This window comes from Pleurodeles waltl, chromosome 4_1, assembly GCF_031143425.1.
Source record: "Pleurodeles waltl isolate 20211129_DDA chromosome 4_1, aPleWal1.hap1.20221129, whole genome shotgun sequence".
Classification (NCBI taxonomy): Eukaryota; Metazoa; Chordata; class Amphibia; order Caudata; family Salamandridae; genus Pleurodeles; species Pleurodeles waltl.
This window is the reverse complement of record NC_090442.1, coordinates 975,790,545-975,814,204: the sequence shown is the minus strand read 5'-3', so window position 1 is coordinate 975,814,204 and position 23,660 is coordinate 975,790,545. Positions and strand designations below refer to the sequence as shown.

Below are 23,660 nucleotides of genomic sequence, written 5' to 3'. Positions count from 1 at the left end.
TTACCTACTTAGGGAAAGTGGCTTTTTGTCCTCTTGTGCTGAATAAATGTTTTTTCTGGCCCCTTTTTAAGAGTCCTTCTTTCCTTGCATGTTGGAACATACTCTACAACACATCTAGAGAGTACAAATGTGAGTATGGAGTGTCCGACAGTGCATAGGAGTTTTTTCGATTCCTCTGTTGAGTTTTTCACCGAAAGGAAGACTGATATCTCGCTTGGCTTGGGATTTAGAATGAAGATGGTCCTAAAACATTCCAGCAGGCCTTTGAGGTAGACCTTGGCCCTGTGCAAAGAAGGAGGGAGAGGAAAGACAACCTCTGCGCTTGCCTAGAAGTATTTACAGATGGGGTTTGTATGTAAGCCCAGCCCATTCTGTGGCAATTGTCTTGCAACGTCCTGATTGAACATATGACTCCACTCATGTCTGCAATATTGCAAAATATAACGTTGCGAAGTGAAACCCACTATCCTGAAACCACACAACCAAAGAGTCTGGCTGCTGATATAAATGTTTTAAGTCTACAAAGTATAACCATAATGTTCTGGGAATTTCTCACTGCCTGGTTCCAGGGAGTCCACAGCAATACGCTACAGAAAAGTTCTCAGGTTCACAGCTCGTGCTTTTTGGAAACTAGCTACCCTCTCACGTCAGTTATGTGACCTGAATTCCTGCATCAATCTTGTTAGGAGAACTACTATGAACAGGCTTGAAGAAAGACTTTATCACGGAGTTGGAGAAGGTAACGGTGTCCCCAATGCAATGTGTTGCCTAGGAGATCAGTCCGCATTCCAGCTGCCTGAAGAAAGGAAGAGCTGTGCAAGGAAGCAAGAGCATCCAGCATTGACTGCTGTAAAGAACAGCGTCGGCTTAGGCTTTGGTGAATCGTGTTGCACTTCAGTGCCTGCTTGAGCAGCACCTGGCGCGTTACTCGGAAGGCCCAGAGATTTTCTGGAGTGCAGTATCAAAAATGAGATCCCTTTAGCTTGCGACTAGACAAATGTACACTAATTCCTGTGAGCACAGCATGTGCTGTGGGTCTTTAACATGAATAGTGGCATTAGTGCTAAACTTCTAAAAGTGTCTATGAACTTGAACTGATCGTACCTGCAGAAATTGTGCTGCTACTTGGGGGATTCTGGTACATGGACCCTGGATTGCAGCTCTCGTACCCCATTGGACAACTTTGCCAATGGACCCTGCTTCAAGGGCGTCTGATTATTTGGGTGGAGTGACTGGGGATGGATTCTTTTGGACCTCTGTGACTCTGATTGTTACCAGTGTCCTCTGCACAAGTCCCAACCAGCGCTCGTCCATGTTGCTGAGGCAACTCTGTTCTCTGCTTGCAATCATAGGCCGCTTTCAAGTGGAGATTGCTGTATGCACTGTACAGGGGAGGTGGATGAGGCCGACACAATGGTCTTGATCATCACACATGGACAGGTACAAAGTGTAAGAAAATGCCAAGAAATGAAACGAACCCTGACTAAAGACCCTTTGAGTTGTGGGTGCCCTAGAGTTGTATAGCCTCGCCTGGTAGGAGGACTAGATAGAAGTCTTAAACTCTCAAAGTAGCACAGCCTGTGTTACAAGTTGGAGTGCATCTGGCCAGTCCTCGGAACCTGGAGGTGGTTTGACAGCATGGCTTGTGTACAACACAGGTGAATCCTCTGGTTTGGCATAGCCTTGCTGCTAAGTAGCCATAGTCTTCTGATATCTTGTCTTTGAGTCCTATGAATAATATTACGCTGAAGGTAGAATAAAATATATTTTTGGATAAATATAAAGTACTAGTTTGTCATTGTATATTACATGCTGTATGATTTACAACTTTACAAGTTCATGATGTGAGATGGGTTTCGTTATTCATTTGTATTCTGTCCCTGGCATTAATTACCTACGCCCGTCATTGTGTTCCTGTTATGGAGTAGGGTATGCGTATGGATTACTGACTTGCACAAATTGCCCTAAACAGTGTAATACAGCTTTATATATCATTTTCACTTCCGTGACTTTCTTTTTTTTGTGCGCTTTAACCTTCCAGTAAAACTAGTCTTTTACAAGGAAGACTTAAATAAAATCATGGAAAGATGGATTACGTGGGGTGGTGGGGTGAGTTTGAATTGGCTATGGAGCCCTATGGAACTATTGCGGCTTATTGCATTGACTGTTTCTGCTTTAAGCCTCGCGGGCTGTGCCACTCTGAAATGTGTACATTTTTCTTCAAAAAATATTGTATTCGTTGCTTTTAGCGCTACGATCTCGGATCTATCGCTCAATAAATCGATCTATTCAGTCTGGGCAGCTTATCTATGGGGTACCTGCTCTGCCTCGATATGAACAAAGAGCCGGAGCTGCGATGTGAGACACAACTTGACTATCTAAACCCCTTCACTGAAATCTAGGGACACTGGTTTATGCACCACAGCGGACTAAATTATGCAGCAAGAAAATGCACCTTATGCAGCATAGTCCTGCACATTTTTTGATAGTATTAGCACATTATTTACTTTTTGCACAAATGTTAATACTGTCTGTGCGAATATTTCACCTCATTAATACCAGTTTAACAACTAAAGAGAAGGAATAAGCAACTGGAAGATGACCAGTTAACCTTTGCGAAAAAGCCTTCCACTATGTTTGAACATGTGACCACCTTTTAAGTGAGTTGATTTTTGAGTTAAAAACAAAATTAGTTCACGTGGCACATCTGTTATTTTACAGAAAAAAACTGAGTGGCCTTGGTGATACCCATTTCAGGCTAGTGACGCTACCGACATCAGTTTCAAGTGTCGCAGGCGGGCTCCCTGCATGATGGGAGTCGTAATTCACAGACGTAGATCCCATTTGTTGCATTCGGCACATGCTACGATTGGGTGTTAGCGCGGTTTGGTGCCTTGTTCAGGGTGATGGTGGTCACTGGCCCCTTTAGAAGTGGAGCTGCTGTATTTGTTCCCTTGTAAAGCTGATCCAAAAGCTTTGCAGGGCTTTTGCTCCTTGAAGAAACTGATCTAAATATCCTCGGCTTTGACACCTCAAGCACAAAGTAAGAAATATGTGAATGTAGTATCCTGATTTGTAGAGTACCAGAAAAACGTCAAAAAACATTACATGCTATGAGAATGCTTGCATGCGTTCTTGGTGCTTATTAATGTCTGGGTTAAGTTAGATTGATTGTCACAGTGGTTCTAGAATATTTTATACCCTCTCTGGACATATTATAAAGACAGTTGGACACTGTGGCCTGCTAGATATCTGTGGTCGGATAATTCTAGGGGAGCTGTCTGTTATGACATTAACACAGACATTGAAACGGGTCCTTGTCAGGCCCTGTATTCATGCCCTGAACATTAATGCAGGAACACTGATTTCCGAACAATGAATGTTAAACTTAAGGTAATGCATGTCAGCGATTTAGTGCCTATATGTATTTCACATATTTAACTTAATGTTGCGTTTCCTAAGATTGTTAGCCATTTCCATCATGTTTTTTTTTTTTTTCTGTATTTTTTTTTTCTTTCCTAAATACTCTTGTATAGTGCATACTTTGAACTGAGTTGCGACGGGTGTTTGACTGTGATTGAGAGCTCTGGTGCTGAGGCTGAAAGTAGTGTAAATTTCTCAGTTGCTGTACGTGGGCTGGCCTCTGCACAGCACACAGAGCAATAGTCATGTATTCAAGTTAGTTGAAATTCAGTGTGATTTGGTACTGGGGTACACAGTTATCAAAATATCGACAAAGTAAACGAAAATAGTACATTTGAGTGCAGTGTATGTTTGAGGGCAGTGAAGGAGATGTGAGGAAGTACATTCTGGAGAGAGTGAAAAGAGGGTGCTGAAACAGAAAGATGAGGGTTAAGATAACCAGGTGGACGAGATGTGGAGAGAGAGGGCATACATGTCTTAAAAAAATTTACATAACTGAAGACAAGTACTCCTTCCACAGGCCTAAATAATATTTAATTGTCTCTCAATTTCAGAGTTAGAACATTGTCAATATTATTTACAACAAAATCATTGTTTTTACTCATTTATCTTAAACCACTAACAACCATTGACAAAGTCAGTAGTCCTGGCAATAACTATTTGTCACTTGTTATATATTTGGATGCCATAATGGAAAGTTTAGAGAGAAACCAAAATACTGGTTGGGTGACAAACTATGGGAATCACAGAAATGTAGTTAACATGTTAAGTGATGACCTTTTTAGAGCCCCCCCCCCCGCCCCCAACACACACTTTTGTTTGTCCCACTTAAAGCCGTGTCTGCATTTCCTTCAATATGATTGTCGGCAGCCCAACTTTTGTCATCCCCCCCCCCCCCCTCCCTCCTTCAGATGTCACCAGCCGCCACTGCCATAGTGAGAGGGCATAGGGAGACATTTGTTTAGGAGTGGCTAATAAAGGGGTTCACAGATTTTATTTGCTACTGAAGATCTGTCTGATAATGGGGCACACACCTAGCTTCGATAACATAAGTGAAAATGAATATGGAGGAAAAGAGTAGAAGACAGCAGATATATTGCACATCTATATTCTCTTTAGAATGTAACCCCCTTATACGATCATGTCTAACTTTTTCCGTCCAGTATGCATTCATCTGCTCAACAAATGAAAATAAAGGAGTGTCAAGTACATGAAAATCCTGCTCACACATTTTAATTTTGCTTTTTAGCTTCTGCGATTGAAAATCAGGTGCCAAAAATAATGCAACCAAAAAGGCTGCTGACCGGTAATGGAAGGTAACTGTAAAATGTGATTAATTAGTGTGTATTTTACAACCAGAATTAAGTCTTTTGATAGATCCTCAATAATTCTTGTGTAACCTGTCTAGAACATAGTTCTTGAACGTTATCCTTTTGTGAAATGAGCAGTTTATTGTTCTTTTTGTGCAGATGCCAAATCATTCATCCCTTTGTCCCACCTTGTGGTGTAGTTTATTCAACGTTAGTACCACAATACGGAAGGACTACATGAACAGAATGTAATGCATGGCAGATGCCACGCCTCTAAATATGTTATCGTAGCAACTTCCTTTTTTGCTGATACTGACTTGCATCCTGGTTCTGCCTTAGTGTACCTTGATTTTCACTTAGTTTGAACTCGGTCTACGTTAGCCCCCAGTGCTTACAACTGTTCTACATAGGGACAGGGCCATGCATCTATCCTTCACATCTTCGAATCTACTCTTTCCATCTACGTAACCCATTTTTCCCCATACGTGAAAAACTAGGCAAAACCCTGCCAAAGGCTTAGTTCTGCATTTGATTCCTCTGCTTTCAACTTTTGCAGCCATGTCTATACCACATTCCAAGTGCAAGGGGTGGTGCAAAGCATTTGTGGCACTGGCATTCTTTTATCTCTCCTGCCTATGAGGTTTGTTTTGGACTTTATTTTGGAGGAATATTGTAGACTTCATCTTTTCTGGCGTACTATTGACTAGTAGAACACAGCTCCATGTGTGGTTCCAGTGTTCCAAGGACCATACTTCTTAATATGGGTGTTTGCTACTTCTTGCTCTAGGCTCACTCCTCTAGTCCCATGAAGAGTCTGAGTTTCCAAAGATTGGGATCAGTCTCTTTTTTTTTTTTTTTTTTTTTTTTTTTTTTTTTTTTTTAAATTCATGTACTTTATTTTTGATTCATGGGGCAATTCCACAGAGGAAGATTGACATTACTTGAAATGTGGTCATTCTTGGTCTCCAGCCAGAAGCAAGTCACCCAATAAGCAACTAGTCCCTTATTGAATCTCTTCTTTGTCACAAGCTTTCCACTAGTAGAAATTGTGGCAGGCCTGCAAGATGTGTGGTGTTGCACTGAAATACAGCAGGCAGTGAGAGCAATACAGGTATTTGGGCTAAATGAGCTTATTGTGTTTAATTGTGCATCCTACTCCTTTTAGTGTAGGTAGGTTAGTTTTGCAACCCCAGTTTACATGTCCTTCTCTGTGGCTGCCAGTAGTTCACATGGTTTCGTCTGCATACCTGGGTTTGTTAGCTTTCTCCTGATCCTGGCTGTGATCTTTGAGTTGGTGATGCAATGTTCAAAGAATGTTCTAGTAGCAGGAGATGGATTTCTTTTCTTATCCCATCGTGCCAACTAATGCAGTAGGAAAGCAGCTAAGTGCACGAATGCACCACAAATTAGCATCTTCTATAGTTCTTGCTTTATGCAACTGTCTTTACAGGCCTCCCAAGTTGTTACAAATAAGCCATTTTGCTTATGTTATTAATGTAGTAAAACCTCAGACTCCCATGCCTGTCTTAATCTACATTTAACATTGCTTCTGCTCTTTGTTCGTAAATTGAGAGGAAAAGGGGTAAAGAGTTCGGAGATTATTTAGGGGATGTTCGTCTTTCTCTTATGCTACTTGTACAACACGTTGCATGAACTAGAAGTAAACCGTCTACATTTTTCTTGTAGTGGTGTTGCTGCTTGCACCCCTCTTAGACCATCATCGGTTGGGACACAGCAAAATTCTAGTGTTAGTGCAAGAGCGGTGTGCGTTCTCTCCAGTACAAAACGTGCATCAGCATTACCCACTCCATTTGGCCGAAAATTGTCTGCCATTCCAACGATGACGCCTAAAACTCTGCCCAGATCATTTTCATCACCACACCTTCTGGATCCCGAGCTCACAAAGGTATCCTCCAACAAGGCATCAGAAGATGGGTAAGCTGCTTCAGTTTAAGTATACGTCTACATGAAATGACACCTGTACATTATGATGAATCTTGAAATCCTGAGACCCTGTGCACGTTTATATCTAGTCTGCTGCTGCCTCCATTTGTGTGTGCTTGAAAATACAGTTTAAGGCATCTGTGACAATTAAAGACCTTTTGATGCATGTTATTAGTATACCATAAGTGATAATTTAGTGAGCAAAACTAAACACCTGCATTGCACAAAATGCAGCTTTTTTATGAAATATTACTTGCCTGCGACCTTCTAGTTTAAGGTGAATAGAAAGTATAACAGGCCAGGATGCTCCTCTAGCAAGTCAAGTTTCAAATGAAGAATGGGCAGTGAGCCACGAACTTCAGTATTAGTTTATTCCAGATTGGCATAGCGTTTATTTTAATATTGCTGTGATAGTTCATTGTATGCCCAAAGTTTTTTTTTTATTTTTTATCTTGAGTCAGTGTATTTATATTTTTAAAGTGTGTATGATTTACAGTACATTGTAATAAAACTATACAGACTGCTGTGTTCATTCCATGCGTTCGTTTCTATATGTTCTGTTTTTTCCGTGTTAGTAGTTCAGTTTTTCCCTGTTTAAGGTCTGCTTTGCTGCAACAACATAGAACACCTTTTTGCAACTCAATAGATCCTACCAAGTGGAATAGTTCTTGTTAGTAAGTGTTTCTGCTTTTCAGAGTATTTCAAGTTGTGTGAAATGTGTCCGTTCTAGCAGCTCTAATTTCCCTGTGCAAACCCACTCCAGCATAATATTTTTTTTATATCTGTTTTAGGAATCTTTTTTTATATTCTTTATGATGGACATGGGTGAGATCAGGTCGTTGTAGAGATCCCAGAAGCTAGACTGTCATTAGTAGAACATCTCCAAAAAACTGCCAGCGACTTTTGTAACGTTGGCCAGGACCCGACTTTACAATAGAGGAAATGTGTCTGTTCCACAAGTATCAACATAATAGGCTAAGATCCGGGGTATGTACTGATAGAAGCTAGCACCTTGCAGTGTGTGGTGGTTATATATTAGAATTATCTTCTGTAGGTGTTGCTCTACTAACAAACTCTTAAGAGACTCCTGTTCATTCCCACCCACTTCCAGCCCGTGATACTAGAGAACCTGGCCAGCTTGAGAATTTAACTACTGTAACAATTTGTACCTTAGCTGCCATCCTACCAAATCTGAGTACTTCATACAAGACACAGCCGGTGGACTGCCTATTCAGAGACTAATTCAGTAGAAATAAAATGTTTTCCCTATTGCACTTTTAGTTCACAAAGCAGATGTAAACTCAGTTTCATAGAGATAAAGATGGACATTTTTCAGATGTGTAAAACAACCAATCTAATTTTGTGGGGGGGGGGAAATAGGATGAGCGAATTTACATAAAAATACAGTTATTTTACTAGCTTCTGTCATATTTTCAACTATATTATTCATTCCATTCTCCTTCTTGGTTGATAAACCTCCAGACACCCTCAAAAAGAAACGATGTAATGTAACTTAATTTCAGGCAGTACCCAACCTCATTTTGTATGTCATTAGTGACATTCAAAGAAAATGACACATTATCAAGTCAAATGTATTTTTGGCATCTAAAACCATTAACAGCCCAAATTAGATTTTTTTTTTTTTTTCCGACAAACTTGATATTGCTGCAACAAGAAAATGTTTGGGCTGTTAATGTTCTTTCTGAAACAAAGCCAGTGTGATCGTGACCTTTCATGCTTCCGTCTTCAGAAACCAATCTGATAGCTAAAATCTTCATCAAAATTATCTTGGTGTTTATCAACGGAGTGGGCTGATTCTTGCAGGGCACAAGAAAAAACAAATGATTTTAAACATATCCGGGGAGCTCCTGGTATTCCAAATAACATTTTATAAAGATGAGTGATCAAAAACTCACATGTTTTTATTTTTAAAAACAAATTCTAATACATTTCAGAACTAAATCCATCCGTACGTGGCACTTGACATAAAGACAAGCTTTAAAATACCTGTTTGGTATCTTAAGCTTAAATTTTAAATTAAAGACTTGTACATTTGTGATACGAAGTATATGCGGGTACGTTTAAAGATTAGAATAGAATTGGTGTAATACTACTACCACTTTTGCAAGACCGGTCATCAAAGTTTGACTGGACAGATCGCCCATATCCAGGGTTTCTGCCTTGGCTCTTATCTTTAGACTTCCAAGCAAGGAATTTCCCTTCCTTATATACTTGTGTTACTAATGATCTGCTCCGGCACATAGGTGTTTGGCATCTTTGACATCTTTAGAAGTGATGTTTACCTAGTCTAGATAATAGTGGAGTTATGATTTGTCTGTTTCCTATTTTCAGCAGGTTCCTAAGCATTCCATCTTTTTCTTTATTTTTTTTGTATACTTTAGTACGTCTCCCTAAGTGGGGTTGGTATGCATAGACGTGGGTCCGGTGAATACAGTCAGTTTGACCAAGCTATTCACGGCTGTTGAGCCCAAAACAAGTGTGAAACCAGTCCTGGGTTGCTTGTGTTCCAGTTCAGGGAGCACGTGACTTCACGGTTTGGGATGGACTGTTCATTTGGAGCAGGGGCTAGACTGAGTTGCATGTAGCCGAACTCAAACTGAAGTGGCCTGGTGTGCCAAACAACAATGGATTAAGATGCTGCCCAAGTAAATGCCAGCGGCTGAGTTTATTTTAAGCATTCCATCATTACTTTTTGTAGACTTAACAGTGGACAGCGGAGATGGGAATCTGGCCCAATTATTTTGATACAACTCCTCACACTCCATGGAATCCCTAAATTTCTGCCAGCTGCCTTTAGGTTATTTAGTTCGTTTACGAACGGTACAAAAACTTTAAAATATTTACATCTGAAACCTGAAGGTTATGTAATTCTACCTGGTTTCTTCTTTCCCACCAGGTGTCCTTGATCAGTATTACAGAGAGTACCGCATTGTACTGCTGTGTAAAGTGCTTGTTTCTTATTGCCACCAATTAGCCTCCTCCTCCTAGGGAATGTTGCAATGGTGAATTAGTTACACCTTTAATTTTTAAATATTGTTAAATGCAAGTGGCAATTATTAAACACCCACCCGGACTTAAGGGAGGCATCAGGAATCCAATGATTTCCAAAATCAGCACACCACTGTATTTTCAGCATACAATTTGTACTGACTTTTTAACACAACAGCAGATTTTTGTGTCGGATGTTACTCCATGCTTCTACTCCAAGTTTGACATACTTTTTCGGGGATGCATGCATGACACCAAAACTCACTACCCTTAGATGACATCTCAACCGACACACCGCTGTGACTGCACAACAAATAGAGTAGCCACATAACCATCCAAAAGATGGTAAGAAAGTGTTCTTTCAATCCTGTTGTTTAGCAGTTCATAATCTGATGTCCGTGTAAGGGGTGGGGTGTATGTGACTGTGTAGACCAATATTAGCAGATTAATAAAGCATATATAGACACAAAAGAAACATATAAAATTTAAATATGAAAGAGTGTGAAATTAGAAGCTTACATTTAAGTTGGTATCATCTTGATTTGCGGGAGCATCTCAAGTACAGCGCAGAGAATCTATTATGAACAATTGGTGGCTTCAACTAAAGCACTCGTATATGCAGATCAAAGAGCATGCATTAGAGAGGGGAAAAAAAGGTGATGTTATAGTGGTAAAGTCCAGTGTATCGCTTTGCCTTTGAGAAGTAAAACCACATTTTGAAAATTTCCTTCCTGTTAAAATTTAAGTTTGACTTTAATATATTTTTTTTGCTTGCGAATTTAATAACATTTCATATTTTGTATATTTGTTTGATAGAAGTTTTTTCTATATTTTTCTGTATGGCTTTGAAGTTCAAATCGTAGAAATGTATTAGGTTGCAGTCCTCTGCTTCTAGTAGTGATTCAGAAGAGGGGTCCACTGAAATTTTAAATCTTAAGAACTGCTTCAGCGGTGCAATAAATAAAGCAGTTAAATAATTGCACGACTGAGGAGGCATCGCCATGACAACAGGGGCATTCATTGGGGATGAAATTGGCTGCATACATTTCTATGCCTCCACTTGGCCAAAGTTACTGATTGCTCATTGATCAATGCTAGAGCTCACCCACTAAATTTCTGAAAGCCATAAGGACCTCTGGGATTTTTTTTTTCTTTTCTCTATTTCTCTATCCTACGGAGTCTCTTCGTTCATGTTTTCCCCTCTGTACCTCCGATTCCTTAAACATGGTGATAGGAGTGCTTATTTCTGTTCGGGTATCCAATGATTATCCTGAATCATTAGTTATCCAACGTGGCTCCTACATAGATTGAACTGCAATCATTGGTGAGCCTGTTGCATGTGGTGTTGAAGTGCTGTACAGCCGATTATGACCTAATCGCTGGCCTCCTCAGGACCATTATCCAGATCAATAAAGAAGCAAATGTAATGGGAGTAGTGTTGAAAAAGGCAAGGATTTTTTTTGTTTTTTTTGTTTAAAGCAATGCTAAATCTGACTTTTACAGCAACGACCAGGCAGCGGACTTGCAGTCCCCAGAATCTTCTCATCCGAAATCATCTTCATCTGAAGGAGAGGTAGCTTCCCCCAAGGTTTTACCATTTACTCTAGACTTCTCTCCAGACAGAAGTGAGACCGCTGTTGCAGCACAAACTGAATGCCATAAAAGCAACGAGGTAAGAATTCTATTTTAATGTTGTGGGAAAAGCTTGTATGAATGCAGATTGTTGACTTGCCTGCCAAAAATGATAGATTCTGACATGCAATGAAAGACCTGCTCAAAATATTGAAAGTAGGAATCAAAATAAGTATTACATTCTAATCCATGTAAAATGTCATCCAGACACTTTGGCTACGAAATGACACTGTAAAAGGTTGGTGATCCATGTGGCATTTCTTAGCATATGCAACGTGGCTGCATTGGAAATGTGATAACGGAAACATTAAGAATAATCACAGCTGGGGCAGGGATTCGGGAACAACATATAAACCAAATACACTTTAACAAAACTGCACATTTTCATTGAAGTATCTATTCCCCCCCCCCCCCCCCCCCCCCCCCCCACACACACAAAATTGCGCCTTGAAACTGCAGGTACTTCTGTGTCGCTTCTTTTTGGCTGACCTGTACAGGCGCCTACTAGATGATGCGCTAAAGGTTGGTGCTGCCTTTGGCCAGATTTCTAAAAAGACGTAGAACTAAGATTTACAAGTATCTCTTCCTTCTGCATTGTCTTTCATTGATAGACAAGAATATTATAGCAAATATGCGTCCCCCCAAAAAAAAATACTGGCAGCCTATAACAGACCACCCAGGTAGATCTCCCTTTACCGTAATAGAAACCATCATATTTAACACTGGACTAGTAGCATAAATAATAACCCGCATTTATGTGCTGTTACATTTTACGTGCCAGACTCTTGTACTACCTCCTCCTAAATTGCACCGGTAGGTGCTCCACCCCCACATATCTCAACAAATGCACACTCCCTGGTGGTGTAGCTTGATTCTTGTCTATGTATTTCTGCTAACCACAATGGGGTAGGAAGGACCTTGTAAATGGTACAATAAAATACAAAAAGTGCACACATTTCTTAACCACTCGGACTCATTGGCAGGCACTCAAGGGCACATTGGCAAAAGGTATCTGTTCTGATCCAAAGCAGTTCTGCCTTCCGGTTACTTCATGCACAGTGAAGTTTCACTTTAATGTTTGGGCAGGTGCCTTGGAATGTGTGCTGCCGTACAGTGCTCCAGGGTAATGGCTGGGCCAGTCAATCAGAGCTGCTTTTGACGTGCATGACTTGTTCAGCAATTTTGGATTATTTTAGGCTCCTTGTGCAAAGCACCACGGCACTTAACTTGCTGGTTTCTCAATACCCGCCGTCCAGGAACCAATAGAACTTGCCGAACTTTTCTGGCGCTCAGCTTGCCATGTGAAACCATTTCACCCACTATTTGAAAATGATACCAAAAGAACTTAGAAATGATTGAATAGAAAGTGTTAAGCCATCGTAGTTGTAATAGAAGCTGACTCTGGGCGTAGGCTGTATTTAGATGTACCTGGAAACGAGAAAGCTGAGATCTTAGCTTGTAAGGTAGCTAAGTGGAGGAACAGCCTGATTTTGAGTTAGCTGCACTTTTCATGTGCAGCAACCTGCTCTCTCTTTGTGAAAATTTGCATAACCATAAAATATGCTTGAGTGCCACCAAAACAGCTAGCACACTGGTGGCCATCTTCGATTTGTATTTCTTTTAAATATTTGCACGTTTGCGAATCAAACAAGCATTAGCAAAGCTAATAGCTCTACATCTGCTTATTACAGGAGAGGCTGATTGACTTTGCCAATGTTTGCATTTTAGTTGCTGTGAAAATGATTCAAATGAAACGTACACCTTGGCAGGCTGCAAACATTCACTGTAATGGTTTGTTTTAATTGTTTGAAACGGCGGGGTGTTTGCCTTTTGGGAGTATCCCATTTTGTTTTCAAAGATTGATTTCCTGTTCTACAGCTGCAAAACTCCTAATCGAAAATGGCATGTTCGATGGCATCTGTCGCTGTAGATACGCATGTTCTGCAATAGCTCGCCATCTGGTGTTGGGCCGGAGTGTTACAAGTTGTTTTTCTTCGAAGAAGTCTTTCGAGTCACGGGACCGAGTGACTCCTCCTTTTGTCTCCATTGCGCATGGGCGTCGACTCCATCCTCGATTGTTTTTTTCCGCCATCGGGTTCGGACGTGTTCCTGTCGCTCCGAGTTTCGGAACGGAAAATTAGCTAATTTCGGAAGATTTTCGTCAGTATTGTTGCGTTCGGGATCGGCGTACTTAGATTCCACACCGCATCGAAGATCGAAGAGCTCCGGTGCCCTTCGGGGTAGTTTTTCGATCCCCCGTCGGGGCCTGGTCGGCCCGACCGCGTGCTGAAGAACGCCGATGGAACGGACCCCGTTCCGTTTCTGCCCCAAATGCCACAATAAGTACCCTTACACAGACCAACACTTGGTCTGCAACCTGTGCCTGTCACCTGAGCACAGCGAAGACACCTGCGAGGCCTGTCGTGCGTTCCGGTCCCGAAAAACACTCCGAGACCGTCGAGCCAGAAGACTTCAAATGGCGTCCGCACCGACAGCCCAACGGGAGTTCGAGGAACAGGAAGAAGAAGGTACCTTCTCGATCCAAGACTCAGACTCCGAAGGATTCGACGACACACAAACCGTGAGTAAGACGTTGAAAACCACACAAAGAAACATTTACAAGGCCCAGGGGACGCCACTGCCACCAGGCCATGGCTCCACCCATAAATTCGGTGACCGACCGTCGGCACCGAAAAAGGCCCAAACAGTGCCGAGATCGTCCGACTCCGGTCGAGACACCGGCACGCAGCCTTCTCGGGACCGAGAAAGTGCTGGAGACAAGCCTCGACACCGAGATGCCGGTGTGGACACGGCTCGACGCCGAGACAGCGGCACCGAAACAGATCGACGGCGAGAGGTTTCGGCCCCGAAAAGGAAAAAAGTCACCTCGGAGCCGAAAAAACACGCAGACAAAGTTTCGACGCCGAAACAAACTGCAAGCGACCCAGCTTCAGGCTCTTATACAGAAGAGCACTCGCTAACCTCCCAAATGCAAAAGCATAGGTTTGAGGAAGAGCTACAAGCAACTGATGTGGACCATACGCAAAAGCGTATCTTCATTCAGCAGGGGACAGGAAAAATAAGCACCCTTCCCCCCATTAGGAGAAAGAGAAGGTTGGAGTTCCAGACGGAACAAGCACCACAACCAAAAGTGGTTAAAAGAGTTACACCACCACCCTCTCCTCCGCCCGTGATTAACGTTTCACCAGCACAAACTCCATCTCACTCCCCAGCTCACACCACCATGAGCCAGGGTGACCAAGATCAGGACGCATGGGACCTATACGACGCCCCAGTGTCAGATAACAGCCCGGAGGCCTACCCTACAAAGCCATCTCCACCAGAAGACAGCACCGCGTACTCTCAGGTGGTGGCTAGAGCAGCACAATTTCATAACGTAAGCCTCCACTCAGAACAAGTCGAGGATGATTTCTTGTTCAACACACTCTCCTCCACCCACAGCTCCTACCAAAGCCTGCCTATGCTCCCTGGTATGCTCCGGCACGCAAAAGACATATTTAAGGAGCCGGTCAAAAGTAGGGCAATCACACCAAGGGTGGAAAAGAAGTATAAGCCGCCTCCTACGGACCCGGTTTTCATCACTACACAGCTGCCACCAGACTCTGTTGTTGTAGGAGCAGCTAGGAAAAGGGCCAACTCTCACACATCTGGAGATGCACCACCCCCAGATAAAAGCCGCAAGTTCGATGCAGCTGGTAAAAGAGTCGCAGCACAAGCTGCAAACCAGTGGCGCATCGCGAACTCCCAGGCACTACTTGCGCGCTATGACAGAGCCCACTGGGACGAGATGCAACATCTCATTGAACATCTGCCCAAGGACTTCCAAAATAGGGCGAAACAAGTGGTTGAGGAGGGACAGACCATCTCCAACAACCAGATACGTCCCTCCATGGACGCTGCAGATACAGCTGCACGGACAATTAATACATCTGTAACTATCAGACGGCATGCATGGCTCCGAACGTCTGGATTTAAACCAGAGATTCAACAAGCAGTTCTCAATATGCCTTTTAATGAAAAAGAACTGTTCGGTCCACAAGTGGACAGAGCGATTGATAAACTCAAAAAAGATACGGACACTGTCAAAGCCATGGGCGCACTCTTCTCCCCGCAGAGCAGAGGGAATTACAGCACATTCCGTAAAACGCCCTTTCGAGGGGGGTTTCGGGGTCAAAGCACACAAGCCAGCACCTCACAAGCAACACCGTCCACTTACCAGGGACAGTATAGAGGAGGTTTTCGGGGACAATATAGAGGAGGGCAATTCCCTAGAAATAGAGGGAGATTTCAAAGCCCCAAAACCCCTACTACTAAACAATGACTCACATGTTACTCACCCCCTCCACACAACACCAGTGGGGGGAAGAATAGGTCATTATTACAAAGCATGGGAGGAAATCACTACAGACACTTGGGTTCTAGCAATTATCCAACATGGTTATTGCATAGAATTTCTACAATTCCCTCCAAACATACCACCAAAAGCACAAAATTTAACAACACACCATTCCAATCTCCTGGAGATAGAAGTGCAGGCACTATTGCAAAAGAATGCAATCGAATTAGTGCCAAACACACAAATAAACACAGGAGTTTACTCACTGTACTTTCTGATACCAAAAAAGGACAAAACGCTGAGACCAATCCTAGACCTCAGAGTAGTGAACACTTTCATCAAATCAGACCACTTCCACATGGTCACACTACAAGAAGTATTGCCATTGCTAAAACTACACGACTACATGGCAACTTTAGACCTCAAGGATGCTTATTTCCATATACCAATACACCCATCGCACAGGAAATACCTAAGGTTTGTATTCAAAGGAATACATTACCAATTCAAGGTACTGCCTTTCGGATTAACAACCGCACCAAGAGTCTTTACCAAATGTCTAGCGGTAGTCGCTGCACACATAAGAAGGCAGCAAATACATGTGTTCCCTTATTTGGACGACTGGCTAATCAAGGCCCATTCGTTCATACAGTGCTCAAATCACACATCAGATCATACAAACCCTCTTCAAACTCGGGTTCACCGTCAATTTCACAAAATCCTAAATTCTGCCACGCAAGGTACAACAATACCTGGGAGCCATAATAGACACATCAAAGGGAGTAGCCACTCCAAGTCCACAAAGAATTCAAAATTTCAACACCATCATACAACGCATGTATCCAACACAAAAGATACAGGCAAAGATGGTATTACAACTCCTAGGCATGATGTCATCATGCATAGCCATTGTCCCAAACGCAAGACTGCACATGAGGCCCTTACAACAATGCCTAGCATCACAGTGGTCTCAAGCACAGGGTCACCTTCTAGATCTGGTGTTAATAGACCGCCAAACTTACCTCTCGCTTCTGTGGTGGAACAACATAAATTTAAACAAGGGGCGGCCTTTCCAAGACCCAGTGCCACAATACGTAATAACAACAGATGCTTCCATGACAGGGTGGGGAGCACACCTCGATCAACACAGCATACAAGGACAATGGAACGTACATCAAACAAAACTGCATATCAATCACCTAGAACTTCTAGCAGTTTTTCAAGCACTAAAAGCTTTCCAACCAATAATAGTTCACAAATACATTCTCGTCAAAACAGACAACATGACAACAATGTATTATCTAAACAAGCAGGGAGGGACGCACTCCACGCAGTTAAGCCTGCTAGCACAAAAAATTTGGCATTGGGCAATTCACAACCAAATTCGCCTAATTGCACAGTTTATACCAGGGATACAAAATCAACTCGCAGACAATCTCTCTCGAGATCACCAACAGGTCCACGAATGGGAAATTCACCCCCAAATTCTGAACACTTATTTCAAACTCTGGGGAACACCTCAGATAGACTTGTTTGCGACAAGGGAGAACGCAAAATGCCAAAACTTCCCATCCAGGTACCCACACAAACAATCCCAAGGCAATGCCCTATGGATGAACTGGTCAGGGATATTTGCTTACGCTTTTCCTCCTCTCCCTCTCCTTCCTTACCTGGTAAACAAACTCAGTCAAAGCAAACTCAAACTCATATTGATAGCACCAACTTGGGCAAGGCAACCCTGGTACACAACGCTGCTAGACCTCTCAGTGGTACCCTGCATCAAATTGCCCAACAGGCCAGATCTGTTGACACAGCACAACCAAAAGATCAGACACCCAGATCCAGCATCGCTGAATCTAGCAATCTGGCTCCTGAAATCCTAGAATTCGGGCACTTACAACTTACCCAAGAATGTATGGAAGTCATAAAACAAGCAAGAAGGCCATCCACCAGGCACTGCTATGCAAGTAAATGGAAGAGGTTTGTTTGCTACTGCCATATTAATCAAATACAACCATTACACACAACTCCAGAACATGTAGTGGGTTACTTGCTTCACTTACAAAAATCTAACCTAGCTTTCTCTTCCATTAAGATTCACCTTGCAGCAATATCTACATACCTGCATACTACCTATTCAACTTCCCTATATAGAATACCAGTCATTAAAGCATTCATGGAGGGCCTTAGGAGAATTATACCACCAAGAACACTACCTGTTCCTTCATGGAACCTAAATGTTGTCCTAACTAGACTTATGGGTCCACCTTTTGAACCCATGCACTCCTGCGACATACAGTTCCTAACCTGGAAGGTGGCATTTCTCATCGCCATTACTTCCCTGAGAAGAGTAAGCGAGATTCAGGCGTTTACTATACAGGAACCTTTTATACAACTACACAAAAATAAAGTCGTCCTAAGGACCAATCCTAAATTTTTGCCAAAGGTTATTTCACCGTTCCATCTAAATCAAACAGTGGAACTTCCAGTGTTCTTTCCACAGCCAGATACCGTAGCTGAAAGGGCACTACATACATTAGATGTCAAAAGAGCATTGATGTATTACATTGACAGAACAAAGAACATCAGAAAGACTAAACAACTCTTTATTGCATTTCAAAAACCTCATGCAGGAAACCCAATTTCAAAACAAGGTATAGCCAGATGGATAGTTAAATGCATCCAAATCTGCTACCTTAAAGCTAAACGACAGCTGCCCATTACACCAAGGGCACACTCAACCAGAAAGAAAGGTGCTACCATGGCCTTTCTAGGAAACATCCCAATGCAAGAAATATGTAAGGCAGCCACATGGTCTACGCCTCACACATTCACCAAGCACTACTGTGTAGACATGTTATCCGCACAACAAGCCACAGTAGGTCAAGCCGTATTAAGGACATTATTTCAAACTACTTCCACTCCTACAGGCTGATCCACCGCTTTTGGGGAAATAACTGCTTACTAGTCTATGCAGAACATGCGTATCTACAGCGACAGATGCCATCGAACTGAAAATGTCACTTACCCAGTGTACATCTGTTCGTGGCATCAGTCGCAGTAGATTCGCATGTGCCCACCCGCCTCCCCGGGAGCCTGTAGCAGTTTGGAAGTTACCTTCAATTATTTATATATGTATCATCTCAACCTTAAATAGGTGCATACTTAGTCACTCCATTGCATGGGCACTATTACTACAATTCAACTCCTACCTCACCCTCTGCGGGGAAAAACAATCGAGGATGGAGTCGACGCCCATGCGCAATGGAGACAAAAGGAGGAGTCACTTGGTCCCGTGACTCGAAAGACTTCTTCGAAGAAAAACAACTTGTAACACTCCGGCCCAACACCAGATGGCGAGCTATTGCAGAACATGCGAATCTACTGCGACTGATGCCACGAACAGATGTACACTGGGTAAGTGACATTTTCATTCTAATGCAGTCTCGGACACACACTTCAATGTTTACAAAATATTCCTGCAGGAGTACTCTCTAACTCAAACTTTACATGCCACGGTTCATGTCCTACTAACATTAACTTCATGGTTATTTTCTCTGCTCCCCACTTCTTAGATCCCATTTAATAAGTTATTAAGCTAAATCGTGTCATGTCGGTCATGGCGTACCTTTGAATGTTGTTGATGACCCTTAATGCATGCCTGAGCATCCTGTGAGAGGTCTTGTCTACTCTACCAAGGAATATTACCGAAAGTCCAGGTGTGCTGTTGTGCTCACATTGTCTTGGTATGTGCATGAGTCTTGCACTCAGCTTGCTTTACTGTCGAGTTTTGCAGCATGTCCCGGTGTACTGATACATTTTGCTGTGTCTCCTGCTCTACTGGTGAATCATACATCCCCCCATTTGAGTGAAGTGAGTTCCAGTTTCTTCGGATTTTGCTCATGAAAATTGAGATGTTCACCGTGAGCAAACCTAAATTTCTGTTGCAAGTCTTTTTTTTTTTTTTTTTTTTTTTCAAAATTAAAGTGTCTGGCGAGCTGCGGTGTTTTTCTTGGTCTTCTGTTTTCAGTGTTGCCACGGTTTGTCTGCTTTTTTAGGCCGCTCTTTCACTGCATCCTACTGGTGATACTGTTATGATTGTAATGTAGGCAAGTGGAAATCAAGGCACTATTTTAGGATACTTTTAATGAAAAGTCATGTTTGAGGCTTGATTTCTATTATGCAATATTTTGTTCCCTTAAAGTAATGCTTATATTTGACTTTATTGTATGCAAAGACAGGCCCAGGGGGGCATTTTTGCCTTCCCTTGTTTCTGTACATTAGCACATTTATCAGCGTGCCCATGAGCTGCCATCATGCAATGGGTTTTCTTTAATAAGAAACCATTCCAACATTGCCAGCTATGCATGTGTATACACCTTGATGCTTATTTTTGCATGCCAGAGACCAGAAGCATTGGCAGCAAGACCTGTTGGCTTCGCCATTGCTGGTTTGTTTTCTTCTGGGACTTCTCCTCCCCTTGACTAATTTTAGCTCACTGTTCTCTGCCACTTCCTCATCAATGCAGGACATAGATTGCATGAAGAAATTCTTCCCCTCCAAATTGCAAAAGTACTGAAATCTGTGGGTCAATGAAGACTGATGCAGTAGGACTATAACATGCTAGAGAGCACTTAATGTCCACCTTATCTCTTTGGCCATTGTATACACTCTACCAACATTTTATTCATGCGTTCAATTATGCCATTGATGTGCAGGTGAGACAGCATTCCTGTTGTATGTAATATTGCATTATCACAAAAAAGGGGAGTACGGGGTTGTTTATAAAGTAGGGGGGTCAGTAGTGTACTAATTGTGACGCTAGACCACTCGTAGTCCTCAACTAGAGGTGAAAATTGGGTGGGCTGTGTAGTGGTGTTCGGTCTGGGGGGAAGGAGAGGAGCTGGGGAAAAAACAAAAAAAGGAAAGTTTCCTTTACGGACTAGGTGGTCTCACACACTATATAGTGTCATGCTTCATCATATGACCACCTAGCCCCACCCAGGTAGGACAGTGCCACCTGGGCGGACTCGACCTCACTGTTAAAAGAACAGGAGGGAGTGCGTAAATTACTCTTATTCCTGGAAATAGGGATCCAGCTATACTAGGGAAATAAAAACACCTACTCAGGTACCCGGGTAACTTTAATGGGGGTCCTGTGTGGTGTGGTTAAAAAGGATGGGGAACCAGTGTGAGAGCAATGACTCACAAGGTCACCTGTCTAAAATGGGGTAGCCGACATGTTTCTGCCCTTATGGTGGAGCTATGGAGAGTCTCTGGGCATTCATCAGGGCATTGGATCCCTGTAGTGATTCCTACTTAAACACTGCGAAAATAATCACATAGGGAAGGGAGGGCCTACCTTAACCAAGAAAATATCTGGGGAGGACCTAAAGAAAAAGGGATGAAAACAGACCAAAACATAGTGAATAATAAAACACAGCACACCACTCCACACGTGACAAAATTCATGCATGCCGCAGAAGTGCTGGTTGCAAAATTTAAATCGCAGTATCATCGAGGTAGGTAATGCACGTTACGCATTCGGAGGGGAAGACAATTTCTTACCCTCACAGTTGAGGCTACTAGCCTCTGGTATCCTGGAGAGGGAGCGTCCCCTTATAGTCAGACTCTAAGGTTCCAGGGGAAAAAGAGAAAGAGCAGAGGAAAAACCGATAATCATAAAGGTAGTTAAAGGAGTGCAGGGGAGGGGAAGAGAGGAAAAAAGGAGAGTGAAAAGAAGGGAAAAAAAGGGGGAAGGAGTAGAGAGAGAGGGGATCCAATGACAGAGGAAAATAGAGAGAAATGGAAAATAGAGGCAAAGATTATAGGTCAAGATGGAGAGGAGGAGTAAAAAGGAGAAAGAACGAGAGGAAAAAAGAGAATAGGAAAAAGGAAGAGAGGAAAAAGGGAAGAGAAAGGGAAGTGGGAAGATAAAATAAGAAAAAATAAATTAAAAAGGGAACAGAGATGTCTTATCTGTGTCTCCCACGCTGTCTGACTCACTGCATCAAAGGTGGGCGCTCTCTGTGCGCCTATACCGACCTCTCGTTCAGGACCGCTTGGATACAATGGTCTGGTGGTGAGGGGTAGATATAGTGGCCTTAATTAGGACGAATGGCAGCTGATGTGAATCACCGTCGCGGCCCAGGAGGGCGGGGCTGGAAGTACGGAGTGATCCCTCCAAATATGGTCAAAGCCCGAAGTGGCCCATAATGGCTTGAGTGCCGGGGCCGGAACCTATCAAAATCCACTAGGACGTGCGCCGGGGGGAAAAACACTGTCCCCGTAGAAGGAAACGCCGGTATGGGGGCGAGGACGCGTCAGCCAGAACTCCGTTACTGGTGGTGACGATCGCCCCGCGAGTGCTGTAGGGAAATGTAGTTTCCCGGCAGCACTCGCGGCTGACCAGCGGTGGGAGCCGCCGGGAAACTGAGTTATCGGGCGGCTCAGTGCGCTTGGGGAACGCAAACTGAAAAGAGGGGGGGGGGGGGGGGGGGGGGGGGAGGAGGAAAGGGGGGGGGGGTGTTGGGAAAAAGGAAGGGGAAGGGAGGGAGGGGAGGGGGAACGGGGAGGGAACAAGGGCAGGGGGGGGAGAATAAAATTAAGAATGAAGATGAAAATAAAAATAAAACTAAAGGATAAAAAATATATATAAATTTTTTTTTTATACATAATAAAATAATAAAAATGCAACTGAAAATAAGAAGGGGAGGGAGGTGGGGAACAGAAGAAAGGATGGGGGAGGGAACAGAGAAGGGGAGGAGAGAGGAACACACAAGAGATGAGAAAGAGAAGTGAAGGGAAATTTTTATTGTTTTCAGAGAGGAGGAAGTAACGAAGGCGTATAGACAAAGAGAAAAAAAGAGAAAAAAAAGAAAAAAAGGGGAGAAGGAAAAGGGGAAAAAGGGAAAAGAAGGCGGAAAAAATTCCTGGGCAGAAAAAATTCAAGTGGGTTCTAGGGTTGCAGAGAGAACCACGGTATCTCATCATTTAATCCAACCGTGTCTGTGTGCAACCTCCAAATCCAGCGTTGCTCAGCCCTAAAAAGTTTTTCAGACATGTTGGTGGTCGAGGGGGAAAATTGTTCCAGGACTGTCCATGACATGTCGTCTGGGGAATGATTTTTTTGTAAGAAATGGCTGGTAAGTTTAGTAGCATCTCGTTTGCACCTGATCGTGCTCCTGTGCTCACAGATTCTGATGCTAACTTTTCTTGTGGTCATCCCCACGTACTGAAGTGGGCAAGGGCATTTGATTAGGTAGATTACGTTTTTGCTGTTACAATTGGTAAATGATTTTTGCACCCAAGGGGTTCTAAGGTTGAGGTTGATGGTGGTGGATTTTTGGGTAAAGGGGCAAACACTGCAGTTGCCGCATGGGTGGTGACCAGCAGGGGGGGCCAATTGCCAGAGTGTGGTCTGTGCGGGTCGCCGTTTCTCCTTTTCGGCTGTAATATTGCATTAACAAAGAACTCTCATTAGAAACGAACTGGACTCTGTTGGGCACTATTTCTCTGGGAAATCCTTCTACCCTAAAGGGTTTCTCAAATACTAGCACTGAATTTGTATTTGGTTAGGCTACAAACTCCCTTACACCATTTGGTGTGATAATTCACTAGTCCAATGCTGCATCTACATCTGTAGTCTAACGCATGAAGCAGTCCAAGAAAATTCACTGCCAACTTTTGCCAATGTTTCTCTGGCAAATTAACAGTCTGTAGCACTAGGGTATTGTCTTTAACTGCTATCATTGCCTGCAAAAATAATGCAATCCGAAAAAGCTATTTCATTTTAGTCCATACCAGGCCATCAAAATTCAGAACACACTACCCTTGGTAAACATTTGCTCCTAATGCCCTTTATGACCTAAATTCACTGTCCTGTCCGTACTTCTAAGGTGAAACAAACGTCTTCCCTCCAGAATGTACCCACTAAAACCCCCAACTCATGAAAACATTCTTCCTTTGATACACCAAGGTCCAAT

At 42.9% G+C, this 23,660-nt stretch overlaps 1 protein-coding gene across 4 annotated transcripts in view; it reads left to right on the top strand.

Moving 5' to 3' along the window:
* The window catches only part of GTSE1 (G2 and S-phase expressed 1), a 123,470-nt gene that overhangs the window by 79,543 nt on the left and 20,267 nt on the right, over positions 1-23,660 (top strand). For 2 of the 4 annotated variants that reach the window (XM_069229735.1, XM_069229734.1), the window contains 3 exons: positions 4,673-4,739; positions 6,420-6,668; positions 11,190-11,358. In XM_069229735.1, coding sequence (XP_069085836.1) covers positions 4,673-4,739; positions 6,420-6,668; positions 11,190-11,358 — 485 coding nt within the window. Of the gene's footprint in view, positions 1-4,672; positions 4,740-6,419; positions 6,669-7,276; positions 7,389-11,189; positions 11,359-23,660 lie in introns of those variants that run through there. The other 2 variants (XM_069229736.1, XR_011202373.1) reach the window with 2 other exon arrangements.